This window comes from Chionomys nivalis, chromosome 7 (assembly GCF_950005125.1).
Source record: "Chionomys nivalis chromosome 7, mChiNiv1.1, whole genome shotgun sequence".
NCBI classification, from domain to species: domain Eukaryota; kingdom Metazoa; phylum Chordata; class Mammalia; order Rodentia; family Cricetidae; genus Chionomys; species Chionomys nivalis.
The window spans coordinates 33999988-34015471 of NC_080092.1; the positions used below are offsets into that span (position 1 = coordinate 33999988).

The window sequence follows — 15484 nt, forward strand, 5'->3', positions numbered from 1 at the left end:
ACTTCTAAAGGGAAGAACCAGTTCTTATCCATCCCCATTTTAAACTTTGCTTATGAGCAGAAGACTTGGTCATTCTGCAACCCAATTTTCCAACAGAGAGGTTACCAGAGCACATCTCTAGAAGGCTGGTATGGATGACAAGAAACTCAGGCTCACTGCAATAGCTGTTTCAACTACTAGAGAGACTACACAAGTGGTTCAACAGAATTTACTTGTATATTTTCCATTTTCTATACTATTTGAAGGCATAGGATAGCTTTGTATTAGCTTTCTACAATACTGTGTTTTAAATCTATCCAGTAAACTAAGATGCAGTACAACTTGTATACAACTGAGGAGGTGAGAAGCAACTCGGCAGGCCCTGGTGCTCAACAGTTCCAGAATAAACAGGTAGCGCGCAGCTGCATTAAAAGGTAGTTTGCAAATATTCAAGTTACACCAAGATTCTTTCCAAATCTCTGCCTTGCTCAAACCAAGGCAACCAGCCATTGTTAATAGTGCGGCCCGGCATTTGGTAAATGGATGGCTTTACTTTCTTCTTAATCAAAAGCCTGTGAAGGTGCTGCCACATTGCAGAGAACGTCAGCTCTGCTCATGGGCGAGTGCCAATTGTGAAGTCACAATAGGTACATTTTAACATGAGAAACGCACGTTAACAAGTGGCCCAAATACAGAGCTGGACAGAATCAGACCAGTAAGTCTATAATTAGTCAACTGAACTAACAGAAGTACATTCAAAATAAAGCCGGAGATCAGAATTGGTTTTAGAATCAAATTTGCAGACTTTCTTGATAAAATAGAAGTATGATCTTCTGCAGTTGGAAATGAAGCTCTCAACTGGCGGAGAGCTAGAGACTTCTCAGTCCCTCCTGCACAGATAAGGAAACAAGTGACAAAGTCTCTTGCACTGAAGTTATGTATTTTAACAGCTTTACATGTAATATTCATATATAAAAAACTTTAAGTGCTTTTCTCCAATTTAAAAATCTAAAGAATTCAAAAATAAGGCATTCAATATTTGAAAAAAGTACAGATTTACAAAATGTGTATATTCTGTCATGAAAACTCCACACCAACATTATACACTTGGAAAAAAATACAAACAGGATATATTACAAATTTATGCAGCAATAACTTAGTTCACACCATGCAATAAAAAGTACATTAATCAAGATACACAAGCTTTTGTAGGTTCTAAACTGAAGGACTTTTTCTTTTTTCTCTGCAGAATCCTTAAAACCCGTGGCACTTAAAACTGGCTAGCCTTTCTACTGGGAGGTAAATTATACACAACAACGATGAAAGATCAACAGACCAGGTGTCTATTATGAGTCATTCCAGCTTTGCTCAACAATGGCCGAAACTCTCTTCTCATACTCCCGCTTGTTTTCCTGATAAAGCTGTGCTGCTTGGCTATTCGCTGGACTGTTTGGATTCGGTTCATCCAACAGAGACTAGAAGAAAGAAGAGAATGCTTTTCAGTTATGTGTTACATTAATGGGGATCAGATGAGGACAAAAAATTATTCAAAACAGAATTATTTGGAAGTTCCTAAGCCATCTTTTAGGCCTCAAAGCCATGAGAAATGGCATGAAACAGTTTTCTGCTGCTCAAGAACATAAGCTTCCAAAACATCTCCCAGTGCCTTGAGACCTCCCATTTCAAGGAAATCAGCCAAGTACAATATTCATTAGCATATAAGAACTTCCTCACCAGGAAATAAACTACAACACCTGTAATACCTTAGTAACTGTTATTTTCATTATTTGTTTTTGGGTGGTGTTCAGGTCTCCAGCATACTAGGTGCTTTACTCCTATCCACACCCCCCCCCCAGGCCTAAACATTACTGTGGACACTCAGCAAAACTGTAGGCAAGCCTTGCTCCTTTGATAAATGAAACACACTTAGCAAGAAGGGAATAGAATAGTAAAGGTGACCACAGTGGGAAGGGAAGAGCAGAGAGTAATAAGCAACTTAAGGTAATGGTTGCTCTTCTATGTAGAATATACCTTTAAATATGTGGAACATGGAAACAGAAGTGGATTATGGTGGACGGCTGTGGAGGGAGGAGGATACAACATACAGGGATGGGACAGAAGGACAGAGGGTAAGCAGGACAGACAGGTAGTAGGGAAGTAGGTATGAACAAGGGTTAAGGAAACATTATAATGATGTTCTCTAGAGATGAGAACAGTAGAGGAAAAGGCTCAGGAAGATGGACATAAATCGAAAGATCTTTTGATCCCCTCAAATCAGCACAGGTACAACAGCCTCCCTAGACTCACTGGTCAACAGCTACTGTCCTTTTTACAAACAAACTTTCCTGGATGGGACAAAACAGGCCACAGTTTTTTGATTTGGCAGTTCCTAGAGGTTCCTATGGTTTTCTAAGCAATCATCTTTACTCTTCCTGCCCCAAGATACTATGTGGGCATGAGTAAGTCTGACCTGTGACAATGTGTAGCATGATTAAGAACAGGTTGTGACAAGGCACGGTGGCACAGAAGCCTGTACCTGCAGCACTCAGGAAGAGAAGCCGGAGGATCAGAGATTAAAAGTCATCCATGGGTCAGCCTAGGCAACAAGAGACACCACCACTGCCAGAGCAAACAAGCTGTGGATTAGACCTCATATGTCAACTAAGGAAAGTGCAGAACAGTCCAGGCCCTTGTCTGAGTGCTGCATTAGATCCTGGGCGCAGGGTGGTGGTTTGCTTCCTTGGTTGTTAGTCTGCTCTAAGTAACTGGTTGTGACCCACAGACTGTGGAGAGGTTGTGATGCTTCTGCAACACACACTTACCTGAATTGAAGTTAAGATGGAAGAGACATCGTATGTGGGACTCCACCGGTTCTGCAGAATATCTAAACATATGCTACCATCAGCATACACTGCAAAGACAACACTCAAGTTAGTTACCACTGACTCATCCTAGTTAAGAGAACTTGTCAGCAAACACAAAACCGGACCGAGTCACAAACTCTGAACATCAGGCAGTAACCAAAACTCTTCTGTCTTATAGGAAAATGTGTTCTGAAAAGTTGTTATTATCTGGCTCACTTCAGAAGGCCGAGGGAGAGACTTTCTCAAAGCACAATATACATTAATCACTTCATTTCAGGTCCAAGGCTGTAGCTCAGTGGTCAAGTGCCTGTTTCACAGATGCAGAGCCTGGGTTCACTAGCCAGCACCCACACAAAACTACCCCACCCTTCTTAAGTCTCAAACAGAGCTCTTTAAAAACCCCACTCCTGGAGAGTATTCTCAGAAGATTACCAAAAATACCTAAAAGATTTATTTGTAGGATGTTCACAATTACATTATCTATGAGAGAAAAACAGTAAATTCCCTTGTGGTACAAAAAAACGGTCTGGCTAAACAACAGCACACCTGCCTGGAGGTGGAACATTTTACAGTCATGGGACAAAGTCCTGGGTTAGGTTTCTGGCATCATCAGAATAGTAAATAATGACACACTCATGGAACATTACTAGTACAGTCATCATAAACGGCATCTATATTGTGTTTGTCATGAAAACAATGGGTTTTTGTTTATAGACAGGTTCTTACTAAGTAGGCCTGGTTGGCCTTGAACTCACAGAGATTGGCCTGTCTCTGCCTAAAGGAAAAAAAAACTTAAAAATTATATCCAGTAATACCATATTTTGGTCTTTAAAAAAGTATATAAGTACCTTCACTTTGAGTAAATGAAGTAACAATTATTTGTAAAATTATGTCAAATTATTAGCAGCTAAGACTGATAGCTGACCTTTACGCTTGCTTGTAATACACCTCATCCCCCAACCCCTGGTCACACACAAGTAGAAGGTGGCGGCGGCAGGAAGTTAACCAAAACTTTTAACCATCTGGGATATACATTCTACCCTCTTAGGCCAATGTTACAGATACTGCCAATGTACGGGATTTCATTCTTTTAGAAGAGTCTCATGTAGCCCAGGCCTGCTATGGAGCCTAGGAGAACAGTGAGCTGTTGATCCTCCTGCCTCTCTCTACCTCCCAAGTGTTGAGATTATAAGCATGTTCTACTACTCCTGGCAATATTGCCGAACTGAAATACCCCAGTAACCACAATATTCTCTATAGCAACAGGGTTAAGGAGTGTGAGTGTGTATGTGTTTGTGTGTGCGCACCTGCCTTTCCTCAGGGCTCCACCCTAGGGCTTCTCTTCTATCCCCATTATTCATCTCTGGGCAATCATATCTACTCTCCTGGTCTCACCTTGTTCTCTGTGTGCTCAGTATTACTAATGGTTAAAAGTAGAAGTCAGCCGCTTCTCATCAGCTCTACAGAAGCAAATGTCATGCTCAGAACAACATTTGATAATTTTAAAGTTTTGAACTAGTTTTGATTTTTTTAAGATGCCAAAAGAAAATCTGAATCCAAATGTCCATCAACTGATTAACAGGTAAACAGAATATATCTAAATAGTAAAATAGTAAAACATTATTCAAGCAACAGAGACAAACGACAGCTCAAAGGCTGGGGGTACAGTTGAAGCACAACAGACAAAAGGCTTATGTAGATGAAAAGTAAGTAAGGGCCATGTGTTAAGAATCCATTAACACAAAACATTCAGACTGTTATCTCATAAGAGAAAGGAAAATTGGTCATTTTGATGGTTTTACTGTGCCTGTGACTATACTAAAACTCCATTGAATTGTGTAATTAAAATGGACAAGTAGGCTGGGTGTGGTGGTGCACACCTTTAATACTAGCACTCTGAGTTCAAGACCAGCCTGATGAACAAAAAAAGTTCCAGGACAGCAGGGCTACACAGAGAAACCCTGTCTTGAAAAACCAAATAAATAAATAATAAATAAAAAGGGCAAATAGAATGGCAAACACTGTATGTATATCTGTCTGTCAACCCAGGACTGGAGATGTAGCTCAGTCTGTAGAGTGCTTGCCTACTGTGTAAACTGGAGTTTGATCCCTAGTACCACTTAAACTGGGTGTGTGGCATCTGTTTGTGAGCACTCAGACCTACAACCATGAGATCCTGAGTTCAAAGTCATTCTTGAATATATACATCAAAATGAAGGCCAGCGTGGCTATGAGATCCCATCATTTATCATTTTACTCATTTGAGTGCGCACACGCAGAAATGAGTGTTCATCAAGTAACGTGTGGAGGTCAGAAGACCTCTCTATCACGAGAGTCCTGGGGATTAAACTCAGGCTGGCAGACTTGATGGCAAGGTACCCTTACCCACTGAGACATTTTGAAGGCCCTAAAATCTGTATTTTTATTTTGGAAGACAGAGTCTCATTGAAGTCCTGGCTGACTGTGAAGTTGCTAAGTAGCTGAGGATGGCCTTGAACTCCTGATTGCCCACCCTCTGGCTTGAATGTGAAGTTTTCAGAAGCCAAATTTCAGGGGAAGTTTATGTTCTTTAAGCAAATAGATGTTTATTACTTTTAATTCAGATGTTATTAAAATTACTTTACCTCAGACATGGAACCTTATTAGGATTCTAGCAACAAAACTATGGCTAACACGGGCATGGAAGCAGTATCTGAAAACAGGTTCTAACTCTAAGAATAAGCCATACCCACGGGGAGGGACAAACCCTCCAGCACCCTTCTCCCATCACTGAAAAAAATCTAAGAAGCTGCTACTTACCATTTGGATGAAACATTTTGGATAAAAACCTAACGGTTGGTGGTTTATTTGGATATTCTTCAGAAAATTCTATTACTAGTTTAAAGGTACCTAGGTAGAAAACAAACCAAATTACAGTAAAGACAAATATTACTTTTAAATAAATCTTAATTCCATATCAGATTTTGCACAACCACACATTAGCTGGAGAACTCTTAGCATATAAAACATCTAACGTACTTCTGTGTTAGACTGTGGACAAGCGATGCTGGCAAGCACTTGGAGGACATGCATTTTCATGGGCTACTACAGAAGTGTGGAAGTGGTAATGGTCACATTTAGCTGACTAACTGATTGGGGGTGCATGATTTGTGTGTGCAGATGGGCATCGCACCAGGGTATGTGTGTGTGGAGGTCAGAGGCCAACTTTGTTCTGAAGTTAGTTCTTTCCTCCCACCTAAGTAGCCGAGGATGGCCTTGAACTCCTGACTGACCACCCTCTGGGAGTAAACTCAGGTTGTCAGTTTGTGGGGCCAACTCCTTTATCCTCTCTCTGAGCTATCTCACCAGTCCCGAATGTCTTATTTTTTGAAAGGCTACTGGGCCAACTACTAAAATTTTAAAAATTCACACTTAAGGAACTAGAAAGTTTACAGCTTTAAAGGAGGGTGCCAAAGGATTCTGACAGCTGATTACCAACTGCAAAGGACAGCTTAGGCCTGGCTGCTGACAGGAAAGGTACTTCTGTCTCCTTTTTTTGAGCATGCTAAAAACAAACTGGCTAGTTTACATCTTTACTCCTCATAGATTGGAACACAATCTCCATTTCGTTACTTTTTGTTTTGCGGTTGGCTGGAAATTTGGGTTAGAGACTAAAGATAGAAAGAAGTCAAATAAAGCTAAGCCTTATTTCTTATGTACACATATATTAATAGGGGTAACTGAGACAGTTAATAAAGCTAGCCTTAACTACTATGCTGAGGATCAAACCAAGGGCCTCATATATATCTCAAGCATATACTCTTCACTGACCTACACCTCCAGCCCTTACATATTTGAAGTTTACATTTTAATTTTTGCAATTTATAAAAACAGCTGGATCATATACAATTTCAAGCACAAGTATGGGATAGTTAATCTTAAATTTTTTGGTCTCAAGACCACTCATCAGTATTAATCCCACTATGGGCAAGGAGTGAATTCATGAAACTGAGGTGAACAGAACAGCATTCACTATGATAACTCACCATGGCAACAGATACAAGAACTCTAAGAGCCAGACAGTACCGAGTTGTAGAACAATTAGAAAACAATTTGGTTTAATTATTACCACTTTCTGATTTCTAATTTTTTTTTTTTTTTTTTTTGGATACAGGGTTTCTCTGTATAACAGTCCTGGAACTCAACCCTGGAGACCACTTTGGTCTCAAACTCAGAGACCCATCTGTCTCTGCTTCCTGAGCACTGGGATTGAAGACATGCATCACTACTGCCCAACTAAAATGTTGTTTTTAAAAGCAGCATTTAATTAAAATAGTAACTGTAAAAAACTCTGAGATGTAAACAACCGATCTTGTGTTTCTGCATAGACTGCCTCCAATAAGCCACTGGTGGTACCTACTGGAGCTTGTACTAGAAACTGTGATTTGACAGTTGGGGACATGGCTCAGTGACAGAACCCTTGTCTAGTGAGCAGATTCAAGCCTGGGTGGGTGGGGTGCATGGGAAATACTGTAACCCTGGCTACACAGACAGCTGAGACAAGAGGACTTCAAGTTCTAGGCCAGCCTGAACAATTCTGCAGTACCTTGTCTCAACACAGAATGGGGTTGGAACAATGTCAGCTCAGTGACGAGAGCTAGCCTGATACACCTGGAGGGTCATTCTTAAGCTATCAAAACAGTAACTCAGAAAATCCTACAATTCATCAAAAAGAATTGAGCCTTACAATTAACCTAAATATATTTACAGACATGTTAAATAACATACTTAAAAACATGCTAGCGATAGGTACATCATTATTTTTACAATTCTCTTTAAGACTTGGTTTAAAGAAGACAGCTGGGTTCTCTTATCTAAATACAATCTGTTGCAATCTATTTTTTTGATTGTAACATAGTACATAAGAAAATCTTGCCTCCTACAATATGTGATTTTTATAGCCCCTTTAGACTGGTTTGCTATTGCATAAGATATTTTTTAAAGGTTCGTTGCAATGAACCACCTACAATCTTATCAATAAACATTCTGTACTCAATTACACTAAACTCTGCTGTACTTTGGATAAAGTTTTGGTTTTGTCAATTTTTGACAATGCTAGAGACTAGACCCAAGACCCAAGGCCATGGCAGCCACACTCCACCACCCAGCTACTTCTCCAGGTCTGTCAGTCATCCTTTCAAGTAAGCATGTTCCACGAACACACCAGCAGCCCAAGCTGTGACTGACACAACTGCAGAAGTGGTTCTGTCATGTGCTGTCATCATGCACAACATCAAGGAGCAGACCGAGAGGTCACCAGCAACTCCCACTGTCACCAAGACATTTTACCATGCAAAGAACACAGCGACTGTTACGATAGTGTGGGTCAAGGTCTCAATTTGCTCTTAGATGCTCAATTATTTAGGTACAGATCTAGCTCAGACTGTTTCTATATCAGTAATGGAAAGGTCAACAATTAGTATTAAGATGGTCACAGAATCCTCCTGAAAGAGGACTCAGACACCAGGAAGGGTTTGTGGATTGAACGCAACTGAGACATCCTGAGATAGCTTAAAAACAAAAACAGAAACAGCTGCTACAGTCACTTGATACCTCCTTGGATTTCTTATCACTACCTAGAAATAAGTACAGCAGTATGGTACATATCTCTAACACATGCATACATGTTTAGTAAGAAAGAGGACAATCCCGGCACTTAGAAGGCAGAGGCAGGAGGATTTTCTCTGAGTCCCAGTCACCAGAAGGGGCTACAGTGAGATCCATCTCAAATATAGATCTAGATTATTTTACAGCACTTCTGTCTAAGACTTATGCCTAGATCGGTCCTATTGTTCTTCAACAGGCAATATTTCAAAGTCCAAGTACTTGTTTATTAGACTTTCAGGTTATCCCCAGACAAATAGTTCACAGCCATTATTCTTGTCAAATATGTTAATAAGATAAATTCTGAAGTCACTTTGATAATTACAGCAAAGCTGTTAATTTTTTAAGATCTACTATAATTAGAGAAAATCTGTAAGTACCTACTTAAAATCAATTTAATAAATGTAATTTGATTACAGATTGAACCATTCTCCCCCATATTCCTGGCTCCTGTTAGATATAACCAACTTGCAAAAGAGTGCAGAATGCTTTGGGTGTTACACGTGCAAAGTAGTGAAGCTTGAAGCTACTGGTAACTATGGATTTAGGAGTCGGGGAGAGCTTGGCAGTGGAGTGCTTGCTTAGAACACAAAAGGCTCCAAATAGGTGTGTTGGTATTCGAATCTCTGACTTAAAAGCACCCATTTAATATCATAAAGAAAATAATTAACAATTACTCACCATCTTCAAAGGGTGTCCCTTCTGGTCTGAAAACAAGAAGATTTCTGATTAAAAGACATTTTTTACTCTGCCTTTTCTGTCTTCAAGGAGGGGAAGAATAAACTGGGAAACTAGAAAAGGCTGCAGTCATCCTGCTACCCAGAGAGCTGTACACACACCTAGGCCAACGTACAGCCTCAGCTTTTTACTGACAAGAGAGAGCAGAAATAACTTTTAATGTTCAAGTTTCTTCTCCCCAAAGGATAATTTTACTCAACAAACTTGTCTATGATTTTGCTGCAAAATTGGGTCGTGGAGGCACATACCTTTAATCCCAGAAGAGAGGCAGGTCTCTGAGTTCGAGGCCAGCCTGGTCTACAGAATAAGTTCTGGGACAGCTAGGCTATTACACAGAGAAACCCTGTCTCGAAAAACCCCAAACCAAAACAACAGTATACAAGTGGGCATGATGCCATACACTTATAATCCCAGATCCTCAGGAGCCTGAAGCAGGAGGATGTCAAGTTTGAGGTCTGCCTGGCATACAAAGGGACAATTAGACCAGCCTGAGCAACCTGGTAATACCCTGTCTCAAACTAAAATTTAAAAAGGGATGGTGTAACACACAGAGAAAAAAATTGGGTATCATGGTCAGGTCAAGCAGGCCTAACCCTGAAGCAATGCCCCTGCCTCAGACTCCTAAGTGCTAGGATTTATAAGTATGAGCCAGTACACCTAACTATTTTGATTTCCTTGACATAAGGTCTTGTTATGGGCTCTTAATTTGTGAACCTTCTGACTGTCTTCCAAGGGGTATGATTACAGATGGCTGAACCCAGGGCTTTGAGAATGCTGGACAAGCACTCCACCAACTGAGCTACATTCCCAGTCTCCCATCACTAAGATGGCTCAGTGATTAAGAGTATTTGAAACTCTTACAGGAGTTTGGTTCCCAGCACCCATTCAGGCAGCTCATAACTAACTACAGCTTCAGGAGCTATGACTCCCTACCCCTGCCTGCCTGTCTTACATGGACACCTGCTCTCCTGTACCTGACATCCCCTTAAGATCCTAGTTTTTAATCACTTACCTGGATTGACTATAAAACCATACCACAGTCTGTTGTAGTGGCAAATTCCCATAATCCCATACATACCAACAGACACACATAATCAAAAAGGATATGCAGGGCTTGCAAGATGCTTCAGCAAGTAAAAGTGCTTGCTATGCTATTCCTTTTAATACTTTTTTTAAAAAAAATATTTATTTATTTATTTGTTATGTATACAATATTCTATCTGTGTGTATGTCTGCAGGCCAGAAGAGGGCACCAGACCTCATTACAGATGGTTGTGAGCCACCATGTGGTTGCCGGGAATTGAACTCAGGACCTTTGGAAGAGCAGGCAATGCTCTTAACCATTGAGCCATCTCTCCAGCCCTTGCTATGCTATTCTTAGAAGCCATGATGAAGGACCAGAAGTGACTTAATAGTTGCCATCTTACACCTTTATATTGAGTGCTGTGGGTTACAGGCACCTACACTCACTCACACAGTCATATACACAGTCACACGGTCTCTCTCACACACATACACATACAAAAATAATAATAAATAGGAATTTAAGGACGTATTAAGTATGGTGGCCCATGCACTGGGAAGGTTGAAGCAAGAGGATTCTAAGTTTGAGGACAATCTGGGAAAGTCATGTAGATCTTCTGCATTTTTGTTTAGCTTTTTGTGAGCTGGTTCCATTAGGCAGCCTGGACTTTAGTCTCCAAGTGCTGAATCAAAGGGCTGCATGTCAACCCTGTCAACAGTCCACCTCAAAATACCATTTTAAGGGTCTGAGTGTAGCTTGGTAATGGAGCATTTGTCTGCAAAGTGGAAAGTGGCCTAGTTCAATGCCACCATCACTCATGCTAACACATTCCTGCTCAGGACACAGATGATTTGTAGCTGAAACTCTTGTCACAGCAAAGGTCTCGGTATTTGATTCCAAGCATTTTTACACCTCCAACTACATGAGCACAAACACTGAATGAGATAATTTATTTCATCTCCTTCATCACTCCATTTAATTTAAAATATTTACTTATTTTTAGTGCTGGGGATCAAACCCAGGACTGTATACATGGTAGGCAAGCTTCACTTAAAGCCTTTGAACCCTAGTTTTTATCAGTTACCTGGAGTGGCTGTTAATCGGTATCAGTGTCCTACTCCCACAATCCCAGCTACTTGAGGGCCTAAAGCAAGAGGATCACTGGAGCCTAGTTCAAAATCACCCTGGGCAACATTTCAACACCCTGGCTCAAGTGAAAGAAAATCTCATAAAACTATAACAGCAAGAAGCAAAGCAATTTTATCTAACTGTCCCAGACTCAATAAAATGTTCAGGGGTTGGGTGTACAGCGTAGTGATGGAGCATTAGTAAGCAAGCACACGAGGCCCTGGGTCCAACCACAGCTTCTTAAAAGAAGTGATAATGCCCCCACCCAGGAGAATTTCTACTTCAACCTCTTTCCTTAGTGCTTATGTACTTACTTTTCTCAAGGAGGCCCCACACAGCTATCCTGGATAACTAGTTCAACTCACCCAAATATAACTGCATTCCACTGCATGATGTTGTTTTCAGATGGTGCACCACTGACCCCCACAGGCGGGTCCTCTTGCAATCTGGAAATCCAGAGTGGTCATTTTCAGAGTTGAACACAAAGGTCAGTGAGGTCAAATTCTACTGAACCTATTCTGAGAGACTGGCTAGAATGAACCTGTTATTGTTGGAGTGGGAATGAACCACAACTTAAATGAGTCAACCAGGTTAATAACACGCATTAATACTAAAGTGATCTCTAACTACAAAGGCCTAAGAGATCATTCCTCTTCACACAGCGAGATTTAAGATACGGGCTCTTGAAGAACTCATGTTTCCAGACTGCACTCTTAACCCAATGAGAGCTTACAATCTCAACAGTAAAAACTACTGCTAGAGAACCAGCAGCTTATGCCAGGCGGTGGTGGTACACACCTTTAAACCCAGCACTTGGGAGGTGGAGGCAGAGGCAGGTATTGGGCATCTTGTGAGTTGGAGGCCAGCTTGGTCTACAGAGTGAGTTCCAGGACAGCCAGGGCTACACTGACAAACCCTGTCTCGAAAAACAAAAACAACAAAACAGAGAACCTACACCTTTCCTACCATCCAAGGCTCACCAGTCCTAACCACAGACACTACACAACACAAAAACAGCAAATCTCTGTATACGCTAAATGACTAAAAACCACATTCAGTGTAACTAGAAAGCAAGTTTTACTTCACACCCGTGCTTCAGACACTGGCTTTCTAGAGAAGCCAGAAGCTCCAGCTAGCTTTTCCAGCAGCCTCTATTTTCAAGGCTGTTTGAAGGCAAAATCTACCTCCAAGACCAGGAGACTTCACCAGACGTCATCATCAAATTCTTTTAACCTGAAGATCCTTGGAAAACCACCAAAGGCAAGGTGTATTTAACTTAGAATCAAGTACAGGAATTGCAAAAATGGACAAGAGATAACAATGGATGTAACTGGGGGGTTTTATTTGCATCTCAGTCAGGGAGCTAATCAAACACAGTGACTTCAAGCCCTGGCTGACTTTTGCACCAAAAAAGGACATCTTTGCCGGTCAGATTAAAAACAAACAAAACGGGCATCCTTGTCCGTCAGATTAAAAACAAACAAAACCTCTCCATTAAGCACACACATTAAGCACTACACCATCTTCAGGAGGTAGGGCACCTGGCAACAAAAAGTGTATTGTTTGGTCAACCTCAAGCAGATTAGGCCGCTGACAGGAACTACTTACTGCTTGACTCCCCACTTTTAAGTGGCTAAAAGCAGCAGCGGATGAATTAAACGATGAAGTTGTCAAGGGCCCAAGACAATGGCTTCCAAACGCCTCACACGGGGCTCTATTATGGCGAAGTGAAGGTTACTTCCTGAGCGGCAAATCTAAGTTTTTATATTACAGATTTGTCTCAATCACGGCAGGTCTGACCAGAAAAGAAAACTTTAAAGAGTATCTTGACGTTGGACTTGGGGTACTGTTCTGCACTTGTACGTTTTTACGGAAAGAAACAACTGGAAGAGGAGGGAAGAGGTCATCTTCTTCCTCCAAGCCCTGTATTTCCTAACAAACCCCTATTTTCCAAAAGGAGGTCCAGGTGGAGTATCAGATGAGCTCCCGGCTGACGGGAGGCATTTCTCCAGGCTCGGGAGGCTATAGATAGGCCTTTATTCGGCAGCCAGATCTCAGTTCCAGAAGGTACTGGCAGCCACTGGAGTGGCCATCTCTCGGCCCAGGTTTCCCGAGCCAGTTCTCAAGGTCCTTCCAGGTGGGCGGGGGCAGAGTCGGGTTTCGGGGGATGGGCTAACCACCTCCGGCCCTCGCGCGGCAGACCCCACCCTCATCGCTGCAGAAAGGGAAGGGACGTGGGGCACGATTCACCCTAACCCCGCTCCAAACGGGAGTCCGCGGGGCGCTGGAACAAAGCTGGACTGGTCGGCCAGGCGAGGCCCGAGCCTCAGGCGGAGCTCACTCGCACCGGCTGGGGAGGGGACGCCGCAGGGTGCAGAGGCGAGCTCGGAGGCGTCGGCATCTGGCCTTGTTGGGCCTTGGGGACACCTAGGCCCAGCGATGGCCACCTTCCTACTTTTGGGGGAGGGGGAAGGTAGAAGGCAGTAGTACCGACCATCCTCACTCAAAGGGAGGCAGCAGGCGAGGGAGTGGGAACCGCCGGTAAGCCGAGGCTGCCGCGGATCCCGCAGGCCCACAGTCCGTCAGGGTCACTAGGGGGAAGATGTCCCGGATCCCCGCCCTGCAGTCCCGCGGGTTCAGGAAGGGGCCGTCATATTGAACTATAAGGCGAGGGCCCTTACCGCTTGAAATCCCGCATGAGCCTCCTACGGGCCGGGGTCGACATGCTCCGCAGCTGCCCCGCGGTCAGTCTGAAAGAAAAGAGTCCCGTTCGGCCCCCCCACCCCCCGGCGCAGCGGCCGAATCACTGTGGGTCGCCGCCGCCGCCGAGACTGCACAAACAACCCTGCAATGACGTCTCCCTCCGCCGCCTCCAGATCCCTCCGCCCTCCGCCAGTACCACCGCGGGAGAAGGGGGGAGGGGGCGGGGCGAGCGGGCGCGCGCGCGGCCGCGCCCCGCGCCAGGGTCCGTCTTCCGGGCTGATTTCCTGTGGGGAGCCGCGCCGAGCTCGTTCCCTGTTCACGCCGAGCGCGACGGGCCCGAGGCCGCCTGCGGCCGCACGATACCTTGCCTCTCTCCCCCCGTCGTTAGTTTCAGGTTCGGCCGGACGGGGAGAGACGGGCGCATCCGGAGCCTGAGATTTCAGGGAAAGGAGGTGGGGTGACGTCAGGTCACGTGACCGCTGGCGGCGTTGTCAACAATCCACCCCTGAGGGGGAGGGAGCGAAGTATCTAGAACCACGTGTCCCTGTGACGCCATTAAACAGGTCACGTGACGGCGTCGCCTGGCTCCTGATTTTAGGTCTAACGAGGCAGGTCGCTGAGTTTAAGAGCGAGCTTGACACCTCTAGTCGTATCTTGTTCTTTTGGTCCCAAGTACAGGAACTTTGCCGAAGGAGATGTTCTGGAAGGAGCCGCTTGCCTTCTAAGTCTTTTAACACGGAACAAAAAAATCTGAATTCTCTATTTCAAGTGACTTAGCAACTTTGGTACGTGGGGCAGGTGCTGAAACGGTCGCGTAGATTTGTAATAATCAGCTTTGAATGCTAAGGCCAGCGCAAATGAGATGGCTCTCAGGCTTTGGGACCAGTAACCTATTCCCAGTAGTGGGATTTTTATACGGAAATGAGCATGGACTAGATTGTCCAAGCCTTTAAAGACGGCACAGAGCTAAAGAAATTGGAATCTGAATTTGCCTGCGTTTGAGGCACAAATGTATTTTTCAAGAAATATGGAGGTGTGATTTTAGAGCATATCAATGGGCTGCTGGTTGTCAAAGAAACGTACAGAAGTGATTCAGATGGGGGGGAGAGATGGTGCAGACGTGAGTGGGAGGTATTTCTTGAGTCTGAGATAACTCATTACAGCTCATTACAGGCTTTGGATAATTGCAAGGAGGGTGCCAAGAGGATCGGAAGTGCCCCTTCGTGGGTGCTGATGCACAGCAGGCTCAGAAGCCTTGACCCTGTCCTCCTTTGCCGAGTCATGAAATACCTACCCTCAGCTTCCATCTCCAGTTGTGAGGATTTGTTAGGGGTACAGAACATTCTAGAAGACGCGGAATTCTTAGTTCTAACAGGAGGAAGGGAATGAAAATGCACTGCTCCGC

General features: G+C 43.5%; 1 protein-coding gene across 1 annotated transcript; it reads right to left on the reverse strand.

Annotated features, from left to right (window-relative positions):
- Nucleotides 1-194: 194 nt before the first annotated feature.
- Ube2b (ubiquitin conjugating enzyme E2 B) lies at nucleotides 195-14546 on the reverse strand. Its single transcript, XM_057774122.1, has 7 exons — nucleotides 14443-14546; nucleotides 14058-14126; nucleotides 11742-11822; nucleotides 9168-9193; nucleotides 5643-5732; nucleotides 2802-2890; nucleotides 195-1454 (listed from the first exon to the last, which is right to left on the reverse strand). Exons 2-7 carry the CDS (start codon nucleotides 14099-14101, stop codon nucleotides 1326-1328), a joined length of 459 nt encoding a protein of 152 aa, XP_057630105.1. The 5' UTR covers nucleotides 14102-14126; nucleotides 14443-14546; the 3' UTR covers nucleotides 195-1325.
- Nucleotides 14547-15484: the final 938 nt, after the last annotated feature.

Bases quoted from the DNA above. Each gene is read 5' to 3' on its own strand.
- Ube2b (XM_057774122.1), bottom strand. From the start codon at position 14,101: ATGTCGACCCCGGCCCGTAGGAGGCTCATGCGGGATTTCAAGCG. The intron at 9,194-11,741 runs GTGAGTTGAACT...TCTTGTTTTCAG, and splicing joins TGGAATGCAGTTATATTTGG to ACCAGAAGGGACACCCTTTG. The intron at 2,891-5,642 runs GTAAGTAGCAGC...TTGTCTTTGCAG, and splicing joins CAAAATGTTTCATCCAAATG to TGTATGCTGATGGTAGCATA.